The sequence below is a fragment of the Leptodactylus fuscus genome, chromosome 9 (genome assembly GCF_031893055.1).
Source record: "Leptodactylus fuscus isolate aLepFus1 chromosome 9, aLepFus1.hap2, whole genome shotgun sequence".
Taxonomy (NCBI): Eukaryota; Metazoa; Chordata; class Amphibia; order Anura; family Leptodactylidae; genus Leptodactylus; species Leptodactylus fuscus.
Window position 1 is genome coordinate 11,199,647 of NC_134273.1, and position 19,470 is coordinate 11,219,116.

Sequence of the window (19,470 nt, forward strand, 5' to 3'; positions counted from 1 at the left end):
CTGCGCTCACTATTCTGCTGGTGCAGTCACTGTGTACATACATTACATTACTTATCCTGTATTATACTCCAGAGCTGCGCTCACTATTCTGCTAGTGCAGTCACTGTGTACATACATTACATTACTTATCCTGTATTATACTCCAGAGCTGCGCTCACTATTCTGCTGGTACAGTCACTGTGTACATACATTACATTACTTATCCTGTATTATACTCCAGAGCTGCGCTCACTATTCTGCTGGCGCAGTCACTGTGTACATACATTACATTACTTATCCTGTATTATACTCCAGAGCTGCGCTCACTATTCTGCTAGTGCAGTCACTGTGTACATACATTACATTACTTATCCTGTATTATACTCCAGAGCTGCGCTCACTATTCTGCTGGTACAGTCACTGTGTACATACATTACATTACTTATCCTGTATTATACTCCAGAGCTGTGCTCACTATTCTGCTGGTATAATCACTGTGTATATACATTACATTACTTTCTTTCGTGATTTGCATTCTGGGAAGTGTCATCTATGTGCCAGGCACTATATGATCACCTTATGTGCATAATGTTACTACTCACAGCATTGTGGGAGCTCAGCTAAGCTGTTAGAAGGTGTCTGATGCAATCATTGGCTGTTTCTGATGAATGACAGAAGAATTGTGATTACAGCTCTGGAGTATAAGTTGTAACTCTGGACCTGTTTAAGATATTATGTATATCCAATGGACTTCTCTTAGCTGCTATTTGTATACAAGGTATTACATGGTGTAATGGTGGATTTATAGATGAGCCCGCGTACTCTCTATAAGGTGTAGATGCTGCCACTCCTTAGCCCCAGTTCTTCTGTTGTTGGGACTTTTATTTGCCACTTATACTGAATATTATGATTGATTGTACATGTCTTAGGTATTTGTGAGATTCCTTATGGGTTATACAATGTATACATTTGCTGCTGTGGCTTAGAGACCTTAAGGGCTAGTTGACATGGGGCAAGAGGGGGCGGATTTTGGCGCTGAATCCTCCTCAAAATCCGCTCCCTCACAATAGAGGTCTATGCAGAAACAAGCTGCCCTTTCTTTGGGCGGATTCTGCGGCCGATTCAGCTGCGGCGTCCGCCTCACAACAGCACCCTCCGGACTAGGCCCATTCATTTGCACTGCACTGGTGATCTATGTAACAGTATTTGTGTCCCTTGCAGTCACAACATCTTGCTGTATGAGGATGGTCACGCCGTAGTCGCTGACTTTGGAGGTGAGTAGCATGCATCTAATAAATCCCCCTCACTAACACATTCACAAAATACTCAAGCTGCCATGTTTTAGGCCGTTCCCCTTTTTACATTCGACACAAATAATATTCTCGCTATATAAGGCCAAAATAACCGGGACGTAGCGGGGAGCTGAATGGAAAGTAATGAATTGTTCCTCACCGCTAAGGAGTGAAAATTAGGGAGAGTCCCAGTAAATTCAGGCCAGTTGTCCCCCATGGTATACCAATATGAAGGGTCTATTATGTAGGTATATCCCCCCCGATACTACACATGTATACACCACATATATATACCACCAGGCTCCATTATACCTGTGACATTTACACCAGAGCGCTCTGCACCGATGGAATAGCAGAGCCGCCCCGTCTCAGTAATAACCCAAACTTGTTCCTCTTAACCTTGACTATATGTACAGATAAAAACATGACCCCTGCGCTGATAAGACGTGGTGTCCATGAATAGGTCTCTGCTCCGGGGTTGCGGCAGACATTTCTTTTGGTATCAGTGTAATGGATAGAATATTTGCAGCGACGCCATTAACATGCTCCAGCGACTTCTCATTTATTTTTGTAAACTGGTTCTTGATCCAAGGCTCAGATTTTTTTCCCTTTGTATTTTTTCCTTTCAGAATCTAGATTTCTTCAGTCGATGGACGAAGACAACATGACCAAGCAGCCCGGGGTGGGTAACTTTTATTGCTTTGACCCTTTCGCTGCCATAGAAGGCTCCTCACACGGAATTATCCATCATCTCGGTATATATATGAGATACATACTCCATATGGACTTCAGCTGTTGGTCAGGGCCAGAGGCGTAACTACCATAGAGGCAGCAGAGGCGGCTGCCATAGGGCCCACGCCATTATACTGTGTGCAGGGGCCAGTAAGAGACATAATACTGTGTGCAGGGGCCACTATGGGGGATAATACTGTGTGCAGGGGCCAGTAAGGGAGAAAATACTGTGTGCAGGGGCCACTATGGGGGATGATACTTTGTGCAGGGGCCAGTAAGGGAAATAACACTGTGTGCAGGGGCCACTATTGGGGATGATACTGTGTGCAGGGGCCAGTAAGGGACAAAATACTGTGTGCAGGGGCCAGTAAGGGACAAAATACTGTGTGCAGGGGCCAGTAAGGGACAAAATACTGTGTGCAGGGGCCAGTAAGGGACATAATACTGTGTGCAGGGGCCACTATGGGGGCTAATACTGTGTGCAGGGGCCAGTAAGGGGCATACTACTGTGTGCAGGGGCCAGTAAGGGACATAATACTGTGTGCAGGGGCCACTATGGGGAATGATACTGTGTGCAGGGGCCAGTAAGGGACAAAATAATGTGTGCAGGGGCCAGTAAGGGACAAAATAATGTGTGCAGGGGCCAGTAAGGGACAAAATACTGTGTGCAGGGGCCAGTAAGGGACATAATACTGTGTGCAGGGGCCACTATGGGGGATAATACTGTGTGCAGGGGCCACTATGGGGGATAATACTGTGTGCAGGGGCCACTATGGGGGATAATACTGTGTGCAGGGGCCACTATGGGGGATAATACTGTGTGCAGGGGCCACTATGGGGGATAATACTGTATGCAGGGACCACTAAGGGACATAATAGAGTGCAGAGGAGGGGGCCGGTCGAGGTCTTCGACGTCGGTGTCTGTTGGGGGGGGGGGCATGTCAAAAGTTCGCCACGGGGCCCCGCCATTCCTAGTTACGCCACTGGTCAGGGCCATACAATACGTCACTCTATTATAAAATGGAGCTGGTACGTTTTGTGTCTACGCTGTGAACAAGGGGCAAAAAGGGGGCATACTGCACCCCAAAGAGTGGTAGCTGTATCAAATGGGGCGTAACCATAGTATTGGGTCCCCCAGTGTCCAACATGTAAAAGTTGGCAACTAAGGATTGATTCATACTTGCCAAGCTCCAAGAAAAAGAGGTCAAGCCAAAACGTTCCATGGATTTATGGTGAAATTGTGGCAAAAACCATCTGTTTTTGGTTTGACCCATTCACTGCCAAAAAAAAAAAAAACACCTTACATGGAATTATGATAAAAAAAAATCTTGGGTCTCCCCAGGGGCCAACATGTAAAAGTTGGCAATTATGGTTTAAATCCTATTTGCCAACTCTCCCGAAAGCTCTGGGGGGCTCCTTAAAATAGGGGAAACCTCCCAAACTTCTAGAAGAGATAGCAAATCTCGGTTCCGGCAACTAAGAGTCAATTTATAAGCGACTTGGGTCATGTCCGAATAGGAGGTGTCGCCCATGTCACGAAAAAGAGGGCACTGCTGAAAAGTGGTATAGTCACATCTATTGGGGATGTGGCCATGGCCAAAAAATTCCATAGATCTGATGTTTTCCATCCTGCGTGACGCTCACGTGATCCCAACCAATTTTCTTGAAGACTTGACAATGGCAAGGCTACCGAAAGCATACGTATTGCAAAAATCACCGGAATACCCCTTTAAGATAAAACCCATCCACCGGCAGCTTAGTGGATACAGACTAAGCCCCGTGTTCGGAGATTTTGTCAGTGTGTCGTTGCACGTCCTGCTTGTTAGACAAATCTCATTCTGTCCGAGAGCCAAGCGGTATTGTAGTCTGTTGCCATAGCAGCTCCTACCATACGAAATTCTAATTACTGGTAGACCCTAATGACAAGCACATGAATAATGATAAGGAGGACGGCTGTTAATAATGGAAACATTTTCTTTGGGATGCTAATCCATGCAATCCCATATTTGGCCCAATAAGCCGCAGATTTCAGGTACAACTGCCAGCTAAGTAGGAACATGTTTTGTCAAGAGCCTTCCTTTCCCGGCTGAGAAGTAAACACGTCCTTGAATTCTATTCAGATAGTTGGGTAAGTGCAGACTGGGTGTAAGACGCCGAGAAGTGTTTGCAAAGTGTTTTAATGTAGTAATAATAACATGTACATATGGAAAAAGGCAGCACAAGACGTGGTTAATGGAGCGGCATTATACACCGCCTTTAGTGCGTAATCCTCTACCGCTGGGATGGTTTGTTTGTGGTTTCCATAAAACCCATTGAGCTACTTTTCTGAATTAAAGGGATCTCTCTCTTTGGAAAACCTTACATAGGGCGTTACATGGTTGGCCCATTGGTTATAGAGGCTGGGCAATGTCTCATTTCCCCTAAACGAGAGGAAATCCTACTCCGGGATCACCATTGTGGGACCTATCAAATAGAAAAGTGGTTGTCACAACCCCACCTTAGTCAGTAAAGGGTCAGCCCTAAGTCACCCACCCTAGTCATCAAAGACTCGAAGACCCACTTCCATATACCCTGTTAGGAAATTCGGAGACAATAGGGGTCCTCTGGTCAGGATCCTTATCTCTTGGATAGAGTAGAGATTGGTACCAAAGAGTATTTCTTGCTCTAGAGGACCTGTCCTGTCCTAGTTATTAAAGGGTCAGCCCTAAGTCACCCACCCTAGTCGTCAAAGACCCACTTCCAGATACCCTGTTAGGAAATTCGGAGATAATAGTGGTCCTCTGGTCAGGATCCTTATCTGTTGGATAGAGTAGAGATTGGTTCCAAAGAGTATTTCTTGCTGTAGAGAACCTGTCCTGTCCTAGTTATTAAAGGGTCAGCCCTAGTCACCCACCCCATTCCTCATATACTTGGCCCACGTGATGGCTACAATTGTACACCCATGAGGGTTGCACAGGACACACAAACCAAAGGCCAACCTTATGCCTCTCTAAACTGAGTAACTAGGAACAATCCAACTTTTTGGAAACCAAAAATCATTCCATTCCATCTTTTCCTAAATGATTTTGACCCTTATTAAATTGATTAAGAAAATCAATCATTAGAAATCTCTTCTAAATATTTTGGAATCACACCAGGTGGCTTCTGGGATATCCATAGCCATAGGAGTATGACCGTCAAAAAACGAAATGGTCACCAGTGTTGAATTCTGTGTGATACCGTCCTATAACTTAAATTGTCCCACAAGTTTGCGTTTTTGGAAGTAAACCTTGAAATTTTGTGGTATTATATATCCGTAGAACCTACGATGGATGGCTCCAGAGGTCTTCAGCCAGTCCACCCGGTATACCATCAAGGCTGACGTCTTCAGCTACGCTTTGTGTCTTTGGGAACTGCTAACTGGAGAGATCCCATTTGCTCATCTAAAACCAGGTATGTTGATTGATGGAAGAAAGGGGAACCTCGCCACAATTATTCGAATTTTGATTGATACCTCAGGGCAATAGAGCTCTGCTACCAATGAGACGAGTAGTGGTCTTATGCCTACTAGTTTCTCCAGGACAACCTATAAATCATAAGGTATTGTTTGTGTGGGGGGTTTTATGCAGCCCATGACAAGGACTAAGGTTGAGGTCGGGTAGACATATTCTTATTATTGTGTTGCTTGAATTGGACACACTTGAAGTATATAATTATAGGTGGGAGCCTTTCTTATCTCATCAGTAGTGGACCTTTGCCTTCAATGTTTTCTTAAATTTTGCCTATTGAGTTTGGTACTTTACAAATGGGCAAACCAAAGTCTCCAATCTCCAGTTACTGGAATAGCAGAGTTGAGTTGATCAACTTAGAAATCTTGTTGCTACAGACCTGCAGGTACATCTGTTTTACCTGGACAGCTTGTTTCCATACTGTATTTTATGAAGGTAGTGTATGGTTCCTCACAGATTTTGCCCAAGGATAACAGTTGGTTTATATGGGATATCTAAGGCAGATCCATGGAGATAATTTGGTCACCATTGTGGCTGCCAGGGGGATTATCTCTATCTCAATGTACACAATTTCCACTATTCTGTTTGGATTTTTAGATTTCTCACTTTCCTAGTCATTGCTTGATTCTGTGATTCTAGGTATTCTCTCTTCCACTTAGTTCTTCTCCTCAATATTTTTTGTCAGTCCTTACCTTTTCTCTATGATTCTGGGTTCTTCCTCTTCTTCTAGGTTCTGCTTCCTTGTCTCTGTTATTCTTGATGTTCCCTCTTCTTGGTTTCTCTTCTCCATGATTCTTGATCCTTCCTCTTCTTGTTGGTTCCTCTCCTCCACGATTCTTGATTCTTCCTCTTCTTATTGGTTACTCTCCTCCATGCTTCTTGATTCTTCCTCTTCTTCTTGGTTCCTCTCCTCCATGTTTCTTGATTCTTCCTCTTCTTCTTGGTTCCTCTCCTCCATGTTTCTTGATTCTTCCTCTTCTTCTTGGTTCCTCTCCTCCATGTTTCTTGATTCTTCCTCTTCTTCTTGGTTCCACTCCTCCATGTTTCTTGATTCTTCCTCTTCTTCTTCTTGGTTCCTCTCCTCCATGTTTCTTGATTCTTCCTCTTCTCCTTGGTCCCTTCCTCTTTTGTTCATAGTTCTTTTTCTCCTTGGTTCCTCTTCTCAATAATTCTTTGTTTTTTCTATTCTCTTTGGTTTATCTTCTTCTTCTGTATGATCCCTAACCCTTTCCTCTTCCTCTTCACCATGATTCTTTTTTTCCTCATCACCTTGGTTCCTCTTCATAGTAAATTATTGGCTCCTTCCCTTTGTCTTGGTTCCTCCTTTCCATGCTCCTTGGTTCTTCTTTTTCTCCTTGTTTTCATGTTCTTCAACTTATTGTTGGTTGTTCTATCCTACTTCTTAATAATCTTGTCCTTCCTCTTGTCTTTGGTTGCACTTCGTGATTATTTGTTGTTCTTCTACTTCTTCTCTTTGGTTCCTCTTCTCTGAGATTCTTGGTTGTTGTTCTTCTTGCTTTCCCCTCCTTCTCATTATTCTTAATTATATATCTTCTCACTGATTCCTCTTTCCTGTCATTTTTGGTTTTCTCTTCTCAGGTTCCGTTTCTCTTCTCTGTAATTCTTGGTTCCTCCCCTTCTCTTGGTTTCTCTCACTGTTCTCCATGATTATGATTTCTTCCTCTTCTGCCACTTTGGTCCATCTTCTTCTTCTTCTTCTCCATAATTCTCCCTTCTTCCTTTTCTTTTTGGTGGCTTTTCATAGTGAATTTTTTTGTGCTTCCAGTTTGTCTTGGTTCCTTGTCTTTGTGTTTCTTAATTTTTGCTATTGGCCGTAGTTCCTCTTCTCTGTGATTCTTGGTTCTTTGTTTCTTTTTGTTTACTTTTCATTGTTATTTCTTCTTCTTCTTGCACTTGGTTCCTTTTTTCTGTGATTCTTTTTGGTTACTTTTCGTTATTTCTTCTTCTTCTTCTTCTTGGTTCCTCTTCTCTGTGATTCTTGGTTCTTCGCTTTCTTTTTGGTTACTTTTTATTTCTTCTTCTTCTACTTTGTTTCTCTTCTCTGTGATTCTTGGTTCTTTGTTTCTTTTTGTTTACTTTTGTTGTTATTTCTTCTTCGTCTTCCTCTTGGTTCCTCTTTTCTGTGATTCTTGGTTCTTCACTTTCTTTTTGATTACTTTTCGTTATTTCTTTTTCTTCTTCTTCTTCTTTGTTCCTCTTTTCTGTGATCCTTGGTTCTTCGCTCTCTTTTTGGTTACTTTTCGTTATTTCTTCTTCTTCTTCTTCCTCTTGGTTCCTCTTCTCTGTGATCTGTGATTCTTGGTTCTTCCTCATTTCATTTGCCTCTCATCTTTATACTCAAGGTCTTCTATATATATATATAGAACCATAGAAAACATCATAAACAGTCTAGGAATAAAATTAAAAATGTGTCATACTTTGCGACAAAAAGACCTATCACGAAATCTGAAAAAGCCAGCATGATGTCACCATATGGACTGTTTGCCAAGTATTGTTGTTTTTCACTTTGCTTGTGCTATACAATCTTATAAACATTAAGCTATAATTTCTGCGACGATGTAAATGAGCGACCGCACGCTTCACAGACGAGCACAGTATCAATATTTTGTGTGATAGAAATTTGCATACATATTTATACTTTAAAAAAATCTGTTTTCTCCGCGAATTTAAAGCAATAGAGGGGTGATTGGCGCTCCGTCATAATTATATGCTTATCACATCTTAACCTACAATTTCTTGGCTTAATTACATACACCCACGCTGGTATATACATATGGCACTTTATTTTTAAGATGGATCTCCTAAGATGTTAAAACACTTTCTTAAAGTTTAATAAGAGAAAGAGCAGAACAGGTATTTACAGAGTTGCAGTTAACACCACTCGCCCACACGTTTCTTTCCTTCCAAGAAAAACACAGGAGTTTTGGAAGCCGAGATCTTTGGGATTGTTGGACAATATCCTTATATTAAATAGCTGGTGTAGTTGTCTGTGTCAGACGTGTCTCATCCTTTCTGGCTGCCATTGAGTCTCTTGCTGGCCTTGACTTCAGACTCTGTAATGCCCAATTGAGGACACTGGAGCCAAAGAAGGGTTATAAAGGTAAAGATTGGGATGAGTTATGGAAGTCGTCTAATGGCATATACTTCTTTGTTTTTCCTGTTTTCCTTTGTTGCCTTCTCCATAATTTCGGCTTTTTCATGTTCTTGATTCCTCTTCTCTGAGATTCATAGTTGTATCTCTTGTCTTTGGTTTCTTTTCTTCTCTATAAGTTTTCATTCTTCTTCATCTTCATGATTCCTCTTCTCTGACTCTTGGTTGCGCCTCTTTTTCTTGGTTCCTCTTCTCCATAATTTTTGTTTGTTTTTCATCTTCAACATTGCTCTGCTCTATGATTCTTGCTACTTCCTCATCTCCTTGGTTCCTCCTCAATAATTCTTGGTTCTTTTTCATTGTCTTGCTTCCTCTTTTCCATGAGTCTTTGTACTTTCTCTTCTCCTTTGTTGCACTTCTCTGTGATTCTTGGATCTTTCCTTTACTCTTTGATTTCCTCCTCTACTTTTTTGTAATCTTTTATTTTTGTCTTCTCTTACTTTTTTCCATGATTATTGGTTGTTTCTCATCTCCATGGATCCTCTTCATCTTTGTAATTCTTGGTTCTTTGTATTCTTCTTCGCTTCTCTCTTCTGTGACTCTTGGATCTTTCCTTTACTACTTGATTTTCCCTGCACATTTTGTTGTAATTTCCTTTTTATTCTTGGTTCCTCTTCTTTTTCTCCATAATTGGTTCATTCTCTTCTCCATAGATCGTCTTCTTGGTTCCTCATATTCTTCTTTGCTCCTCTCCTCCGTGATTCTTGGTTCTTTGTCATCTCCATGGATCGTCCTCTTGGTTCTTCGTATTCTTCTCTCTCCTTTATGATTCTTGGTTCTTTCTCATCTCCATGGATCGTCCTCTTGGTTCTTCGTATTCTTCTTCACCCCTCTCCTTTATGATTCTTGGTTCTTTCTCATCTCCATGGATCATCTTCTTGGTTCCTCATATTCTTCTTAGCTCCTCTCCACTGTGATTCTTGGTTCTTTCTCATCTGCGTGGATCATCCTCTTGGTTCTTCGTATTCTTCTTCGCTCTTTAGTGATTCTTGGTTCTTTCTCTACCCCTTGATTTCTCTTCTATTTCCTTGGATCCTATAAGGGCTTACTGTAGCCCTCTACAAGAAGCCCTTCCTTGGTGCCACTGGTACAGTAGTAAAAAGCCCCCCCATCATAGTGCCATGCATCTTGGTGTAGACAAAGATTCAGGATGTCCATGGGTGGTCCAAGAGGGCACCAAGATCATCTCCTGAACCTGTGCTGACCACCATTAGTGCAGGCACCATACAGGGAAATTCCACAACCATGGACCAGTCATGGACCTGGCACTTATTTCTAGTGATACCTAGACCCGGAGATCTCTTAGAGAGGCCTATAGGAATTTTAAGACTCTGTATGACTTTTTGGAAGTTTAACAAGAAAGGTGTAGTCTACTTAATGGGTGAGTTTAAAGTGCCAGGTATTTAGGGCCTACTTCTCAATATAATATTGGATCCAACAGAATTTAGAATCTCTCATCCAAAGTTATCAATGAACTTTTTGACTAATTTCATTAGCCCGTGACCGTCTCTCCTCTGGTGTCTGACCTTTGGCGACAATTTCACGAGCGATAAACCTTCAGTATCCACAAGTTTGATGAGATTTTGCGATGCAGTCACATGAATACATTTCTTCTTTTATTCCTGTTTGGTGACTTTGATTTAGTAGGTAATGTTTCCATAATTCAATGGATGATTGATATTTGATTCAATATAGGCCGGTCCTGGCAGCTAATAAATTAGATTCCTTATGTAATATAGAGAAGCTTTCTTCTCGCCGTTTCTTTTCCTCCCTTGTCATAATCCGGCATGGGTCGAGACAAGCGAATGTTTTTGTATGCCTGCCGCATGTCGCTCCCCCGCTGCAGCCTCCTCTCTCTCTCCCTAATTTTAAATATTCGAGTTCAACAGCGTCTAAAGAATATTTGTTGAACTCGGATTATTATGAGAAAAAGAAGGTCAAAGCTTCAAAGTGAGGGCTAAATAGAGGCGCCGAATGAGACGACCGGAGATTTCTCAAACCTTCATTTCCAAATGAATTTTGAAGACAAATTTGCATATAAAAAAAAAACAAAAAATATGCAAAAAATTCTTCCCGTAACACATATCCATTGATATATCCAGCCAGCTGTTTAGTCTCCGAGGTCGATGATAAGTTTGACAACGCGGAAATGGAGGTTGTTCCTAATTTTTCATTGATGGGAAATAGAAATTCGAGATTTGGGAGATGGCGGTGACAGTGTCGCTGGTCGCAAAAAGAAAAAGTAGGATGTGACAAGAAAAATGGTTTCGTGATCAAAGCGTTCAATGACACGCAGAGCGCCGTGTCCCAGATAAAAGGACGGCACCAATTAGCAAATGAACTTATAGGGGAGGAAGCTCCAGAGCAATATCGTCTGATCACAGGGCGACGTCGCCCCATGTACAAATCTATCGATCGGAGAGGAAGAAAGAGAATAAATAACCGGGCGCTTACAAAGTGATTAAAGAAGTACAGCTGTCGGCCGGTTCTATATGATAGTCTGCACATTGGCTGCAAACCGGACCCTCAACCTCAGCTGCCCTGGATATAGGAATGTTTCTATATCTGACCCTATACAACACATCAGGATTGTTATCCAGGGGCGTGAATATAGCCGGTGCAAAAGTTTAGCTGATATTTGGCCACACTGGATTTCCATGCTCTCATATATTATGGATGTATTGGTGATGTAGTACGGACGCAGAAGTGGATGACTATTGATCCCAGCAAAGGAACAAGGATGGCGGTGCCCAGTCAAGAGATACACATTGATAAAAATAAAGTTCATAGTTGAGCTCCCCACTCTTCTTACACCCCCGCCATCCGTTCCCTTCCCCACTTCTGCCGGTTTGTTGCAACAAGAACTGTAAGACGAGACAACAGAAGATGAGATAAGATAATCATTTAATAGTATCTTATCTTTTCTTATCTGCTGTTGTCTCTCCATACAGAACTGTTCTATAACTTAGTAATGTCATTGAACAGGAAGGTCCTGGATAGTTCCCGTTACAATGTCTTCTCGAAACAAAGATGAAGGTTTCCCATTATATAATAATTGGGCAATAACAAGGGACACTCACATCCGTGTCACTCATAGTTTATATGGTGTTCATGGGTAATACCAGAACTGCTTGGAGATGACATTTGGGACTCCATATTGGATTTTAGAATTCCTGATGTTTAATTTTTGAGGTCGGCAGGGGAAGTGGACATGACCGGATTTTTCAAAATTAGTTCCAGGTCTGATTCAATTGAATCGATAGTTAGATTTGATTTGTGTCCAACCTTTGGAATTGTCTTGCAACTCTATCCAACCCTTTACGCCACCATAGTATCCATAATACCAAAGTAACAGCAACTTATTTGGCTGCGATGATTGGCCGTGCGAGGGGGAGACCTGCCTGTAAGACATTATGGGGAGGCCCAATGCCACGCGATCCTTCTTCTCTGTCTTCTTCCAATCTCTAAACTGGAAGTCGCCCCTTTGAGCCATTACGTGAAACTAACCCCAAAGCTTTTGAATTTGCCAAAATTCTAAACTTTTTTAAAAATTTGTAACAATTTCAATATCTAATTCACGGAATTCTACTTTATGTGGGAATTTTTTTCTTGGTTAATAGTATTTTTTCTTCCCAATAAAGACCCCTGACGCTTTACTATTTATGGGCCCAATGGCGACAGTTTCCTTCTAGACGCCCATCTATCCCTACCCTGAATTGCCCACCGTCGGTATAATCCATACTATATATAATATACATTATCCACCATGATACTTCCCCTTCGATGTGAATTTTATGTCCCTAATAAATGTTTCATCCTACAATCCATCAGATACATGGCGGCGAGGTCACAGTGAACTTGTAATGGGCCCTTGCTGGGAATCATTCATGGACAAATAGCGGAGGGGCAATTAAGAGGGAATGTTCGGTGTATCTTATATCTTTCTAATTAACATGGTCGTCTCCTGACAGCTATCGATGGGACGGCTATATTTATATCATACTAATTTACTTGAAGTAATTGAAAGCTTTTAGTGAGTCTTATTTTGCAGTGATGGATTTGGTGGTTTAATGGAACATCATTAATACGTTTTCCGTTTGTATGGGGATTTGCAAAAAAAAAAAAGTAAAAAAAAAAAAGATCAAAGGTCTTTCCCTTCTTTCAGGGCCCATCTCTTAGATCTACATAATGAGCCACATTTGCTAAAAGTTAGGTGGTATAAACGATAAAAAAAACTGGTCCATCGACTTCTTTAGTGCAAAAGTTTACACCAGTTCAAGGTTGGCCTAGTTTGTGCCAAAATTGTGGCACAGTTTGGTGCAATTTTGGTGTCAGACTGGCCATGCAGTCTGTGTCTCAGCCCCCAAGTCTTTTGGTGGCAGCACCTATGGCGCCCACTGATCTGTGTAATATAAACCACATACTGTGGGGAACCTAAAGGGGGTCACCTACATATGTCATGGATATTCCAATGGATATTCCACTTGTCCATGTCATCTAAGGCCTTAGATACGCAAGAATATTGGTCTGAGCTTGAATATCGCTTTACATCGCCACCTGTGTATTTCTCTCCACGCTTCTGCTCCATTGGAGGACCACAAGGATAGAAAAACCAACTCAATCGGATACATTAGATGATGGACAAGAACAGAACTTGACTACAATGTCGTATTGGAAACCACTGGACATAAAATTTAGTCTTGCAGTGAATTCCGACAGACACAACGATGGAGTCTCCAGCCTTACTCAAGTGACCATGTGGGCAAGCCTTTTAACTGGTGGGGTGCCATATGTCATAGACATCTTAATTGAAAGGGGTTTTATGGATTAATGGGGGTCCCGGTTCAAATCATCTATTTTACAATTCTATATCAAAGAGGGATAACGTTCCTCATTTATGGCCAGAGTAGAAAGTGGCCACGAAGAACATCTCTCTCATTGGAGGACCAAGCAAGTCTACACATTTCATAGTCATATGTAATTCTTCATTCGCCCAGTGGTGGCGCTGAAAGAAATGAGTACACTTTCTGCCAGGATTTCTTCGAAGATCACAACGATCTTCTCCATAGATTGCAGATCCTATACCATAGACACACAGGTACAGACGTCCGTACTGCTCATATCCCCGCCACGTCAGTTCTAGGGCCCTGTAACTGAGTGCTCTCTGTTCTTGTTACAGACGTCTTACATGTTTATCGCCTCCTAATAGATGCAAATGAAGAGTCGTTAGCAATTTTCTCTGCATAGTTAATTTTAGTGCAAAGAAGACGATGGATAACTTAGTTGTGATTAAGTTAATTAAAAAAAGAATGACACCATCTTAAAGGAAAATATTCCATATTTCTAAAGTACCTGTCACACAGATAGATAGATAGATAGATAGATAGATAGATAGATAGATAGATAGGAGATAGATAGATAGATAGATAGATAGATAGATAGGAGATAGATAGATAGATAGATAGATAGATAGATAGATAGGAGATAGATAGATAGATAGATAGATAGATAGATAGATAGATAGATAGGAGATATATAGATAGTTAGATAGGAGATAGATAGATAGATAGATAGATAGGAGATAGATAGATAGATAGATAGATAGATAGATAGATAGATAGGAGATAGATAGATAAATAGATAGATAGGAGATAGATAGATAGATAGATAGATAGATAGATAGATAGATAGATAGATAGGAGAGATAGATAGATAGATAGATAGATAGATAGATAGATAGATAGATAGATAGATAGATAGGAGATAGATAGATAGATAGATAGATAGATAGGAGATAGATAGATAAATAGATAGATAGATGGGAGATAGATAGATAGATAGATAGGAGATAGATAGATAAATAGATAGATAGGAGATAGATAGATAGATAGATAGATAGATAGATAGATAGATAGATAGATAGATAGGAGAGATAGATAGATAGATAGATAGATAGATAGATAGATAGATAGATAGGAGATAGATAGATAGATAGATAGATAGATAGATAGATAGATAGATAGATAGATAGATAGGAGATATATATGAGATAGATAGATAGATAGATAGATAAATAGATAGATAGATAGATAGGAGATAGATAGATAGATAGATAGATAGATAGGAGATATATATGAGATAGATAGATAGATAGATAGATAGATAGGAGATAGATAGATAGATAGATAGATAGATAGATAGATAGATAGGAGATAGATAGATAGATAGATAGATAGATAGATAGATAGATAGATAGGAGATAGATAGATAGATGATAGCATTGCCTCTCCATTGTTCGGATCCTTTAGGTAAGACGTGGGAGTAAGTGGACTGAAACAAGGGTAACACGTGGACCCCATTGACTATAATAAATGTATTTCTAAAGTTATGGGGTCACCAGGACTAAACTATGGAAAGTTCTAGATACTCATGTACATGACTCTATTGACCCCCTGTGACCCCAGACCCTGCTGTATAGGTCTCTCTTCTAGATTTAGAAATTTCCCTGTCAGATCATTCCCAATGTTCCTTCCATAAATGAAACGGTAAAGTTGCGGCGGGAGTTGCATTAGCGCAACGCTTTAACCTATCGCATCCAGGCGTTGGTACGTGAAACTGGCCGAATAACAGGATATGTAAAAGTAAATCTATCTCATCTGCTGGTATATATCTAATGTAGAAAAATTGCCGGCGCGGTAACAAGTTCATACCGAATAAACAAACCAACCGCGATGACCTAGAAATGATTTCTGATTTCATACGTCCCAGTTGCCCGGCAACCTTTAGATGCTGTTATGTGGATGTAATACGCCGGACGGTCGGCCTCCATGTGTCAGCCGGGGACAGGACTTCAAGACCGAAGCTCAGAGGCAAAGAAATTTAGCGCGGAGAGATTGTCTCCAGAATCGTTACAGAGAGATAGGACTGAGTGTTGCGCTGTCATGATCCGCCACTTCACCATGAAGGCCGGATTGATGATGTGTGCGCCCCGCTCTGTGTAATGTTCCAGGAGTGCACTATAGTAAAGACGCTATTATTTGCCTTTGTACGAGAAGACTGTTGAGCAAAGACGTTGAGAGAGAGGAACAAGCCCTAATATATATGTTCAGCCTTATAGAATATATATTTCCCGTACGTCCTACGGCAGCACAATTACACAAGGGATTTCATCCCCTGTGTAATTGTGCTGCCTACGGACTACAGGAAATGAACATTTCGGTGAGTAAATTTTCCTCTATATATACACAGTCACCAGCAATGTATAGAACCATTACATCCATGATAAGACTTGTTCTGCACCTTATCTTCTCCTTGTGGCCCAGACCACTATTACCGGTTCTTCCAATGACATCTTGTTCCATACTATCTTCAGTGGTCCCATTAAAATAAATGGGTGCACTTGTCTGATATACAGAACATGGAGCAGACCACACCCGTTCACGTGATCGGTGGCCGCCCCGGCCATGAGACCCCTCCCCTACCGACTTGCAACTTATTTCAGGGCTAAATCTCAAAGATTCGAAAACCCTTTAAGATTTACTGTACTAAGAGTTGATATGTGATATCTGCAAACGGTTCTTAAGGTCATTATCGGAGACATCCTCACCACATCTTCTAGTATTGGAGACAACATGGCAGGAAGGACACGTCCTCCTCACTGTGGTCACTATATGTCACATCAGGAAGAAAACCCTGGTTGTGTGATTTATTAAGACACATAGATTATAGGGTAAGGACCCTTGCACATGAACTGGTGTGCCATGCGATGCTTCTCCAAGGAGGCGTCCAATGGTCTGTCCGGATGAGCACAGAGAAGGTCTTATGCTGGTCCGTGTCATTGGAACACGACGTATCCAAAGGCCCCATAGAAGTGAGTACGTCACAGAATGGTGTCGCTCCAAGTGTTATCCCAGTGTATTCTGCAGCAAACTTGGAAACACATTATATTATAATATGGGGTCTACATACATTGTGTAGAGTCCACCAGAGTACTGTATGGTTTGGGGCACAGTCTTTACCATGTAGATGATAACTATCTGTAGACATGTTGATACTACACCATATAGGGGGTTAACATGGTGGCATCAGGGTCAGTCTTCAGTCTTCACCATGTAGATGATCACTATCTGTAGGACATGTTGATACCACACCATACAGAAGGGTAACATGGTGGCATCAGGGCCATACCTTCAGTCTTCACCATGTAGATGACCACCATCTGTAGGACATGTTGATACTACACCATACAGAAGGGTAACATGGTGGCATCAGAGCCATACCTTCAGTCTTCACCATGTAGATGACCACCATCTGTAGGACATGTTGATACTACACCATACAGAAGGGTAACATGGTGGCATCAGGGTCAGATCTTCAGTCTTCACCATGTAGATGACCACCATCTGTAGGACATGTTGATACCACACCATACAGAAGGGTAACATGGTGGCATCAGGGTCAGATCTTCAGTCTTCACCATGTAGATGATAACTATCTGTAGAACTGTTGATACTACAACATAAATGGGGGTAACATGGTGGCATAAGGGCCATACCTTCAGTCTTCACCATGTAGATGATCACCATCTGTAGGACATGTTGCTACTACACCATACAGAGGGGTAACATGGTGGCATCAGGGTCAGATCTTCATTCTTCACCATGTAGATGATAACTATCTGTAGAACTGTTGATACTGCAACATAAATGGGGGTAACATGGTGGCATAAGGGCCAGATCTTCAGTCTTCACCATGTAGATGACCACCATCTGTAGGACATGTTAGTACAGAGGCATCAGGGCCAGAACGTCATTCTCCAGGAAAATGAAGCATCTGCCTCTGATTGATATCAATCGGGGGCAGAACTTTGTGCACTTACCCCACCATATGGATTGTCTCCATGTCCACCAGTTCTGAGATTTCTCTTTGTGTTTTTACAGCTGCTGCCGCGGCCGACATGGCGTATCATCACATCAGACCACCTATAGGATATTCTATCCCCAAGCCCATATCATCACTGTTGATGAGAGGATGGAACGCGTGTCCTGAAGTAAGTAATACTCACTTATTTTACGCAAAGGTAACGGTTTTCAGTTGTACTTATTTTGTCATTGCCATTCCGGACCCTTATTTATTAACCACAGTATAGAATGGCTACAAAAAGTGCCGTATTCTCTGAAGAACCCACCAGGTCTGTGACAATATCTCTGGAAAGTGCTGTGGAATATGATGGAGCTATGTAAAAGAATGAGAACTGTGTAATACCTCATTTCCCCTGCGGGAGTGCTGTTGGGAAAGTGAACACTTGCTTCCAGGTTCAGCTGATCGCCGTGATCAGCCAATTTTCTGAATTGAAGTTCTTTTGATTTTTAGTTTTCTTTTTAGACTATTTTTGTAATTTTTATAAAAAAAAGTAGCAAAAACTGTAGAACTTCCCTTTTACTGTAGAGGAAGAATCTGTTGCTGCTGTGAGGTGGCGCTAGGGCACAACAGTATTATACCAGCTCAAGATAGCCAGTAGGGGGATATTCTTTTAGTATGGATCTATGGAGGCCCAATGCTCAGGACCCCCACCCATTACCCAGAAGGTGCCAATGTCTCAGGACTGCCCCCTCCATTAGACTCAATGGCCATTATGGAAATGAGAACATGCCAGGGGTCCCGGTAGCCAGACCCTCTTCATCAGTCCGCCATTGTTGGAGCCACCTAATATAAGAAAGACACAATGAACGACCTACGTGTTGGCTATGCTGAGACTTGTAGTTCCACCCCAGCCCGTGACTGATGCCCCAGACTAGTTGCTGTGTCTAATCCATTGTATTACGAGTCTTGTCCTTACAGTAGATACGGGTCTCAGCCTCTCTCCACTCTTTCATGCCACATTTCGGCATAATATTTTGTGCACGTTGTAATTTATGCGCCACAATTAACCTATTTGTCACATTGATAACAAGGCACATCCACCAAAATAAAATCATATTTAAGCAACAGATAAGAATTGCTTTCTTGTGTCGGTGTCAGGAGTAAGTGATTGCTTTTGGGGAGGGAAAAAAATAAAAGTCTGCAATTAATAATAATAAGAAATGAAATGTCTCCACCTAGTGGACAGGAGGTGAATTTATTCTTTCCTTTGTCATGTACAAGTTTTGACAATAAAACATGCAAAATATTACAAAAAAAATAGTAAACAATAATATTCTTATAGGATAGAAGGTTTTTGGAATTTAGATTGCCACACATATCAATGAACTGGAATAGTCCTTAAAGAGACAGTAAGAACATAACCGGGAAATATAAGATTCTGGTCAGGACTGCCGATTATTTGCAATATCTGAATAGGGGACCAATCAGAGTCAGGCAGGGGGTGCCCTGGCGCCCACAGATAAAATATTGGCCATGAGCCCCCTGGCTATATACAGTAATATACATATGATAGCTATGTCATAATATATAATGTCTCGTGACTTATACAAATGACCATCTTACAGCTCAGTTTTGCTGTACAATCTCTATTTGTTGGTGCCCTGATAATAAGCAAATTGTAAAATGTCCATTAGTTGAGTCGTCCAGCAATCTATGAGGAAACCTGGCGGTAAGTGCTCAGTTACTCCGCAGTGCCACCAAAGGAGGGAGGAAGCATTACACGCTGTCCATTCAAATCAATAGGTTGTCTGTGTATTGGAGGACAGGGCAGGTCCTCCAGAGAGAGAGATACTCCTTAGAACCCCTCTGTTCACTTAAAATTTCCTAAATGGGTGTGTGAACTGGAAAGTTCCTTTAACTAAGCAAATTTATTATGTGGGGCTTT

General features: G+C 41.5%; 1 protein-coding gene across 1 annotated transcript in view; it reads left to right on the plus strand.

Moving 5' to 3' along the window:
- The window catches only part of TNNI3K (TNNI3 interacting kinase), a 118,026-nt gene that overhangs the window by 55,752 nt on the left and 42,804 nt on the right, over positions 1-19,470 (plus strand). The window contains exons 18-21 of the mRNA XM_075287237.1: positions 1,201-1,253; positions 1,901-1,953; positions 5,303-5,435; positions 17,603-17,712. Of these exons, the coding sequence (XP_075143338.1) occupies positions 1,201-1,253; positions 1,901-1,953; positions 5,303-5,435; positions 17,603-17,712 (349 nt within the window). The remainder of the gene's footprint in view (positions 1-1,200; positions 1,254-1,900; positions 1,954-5,302; positions 5,436-17,602; positions 17,713-19,470) is intronic.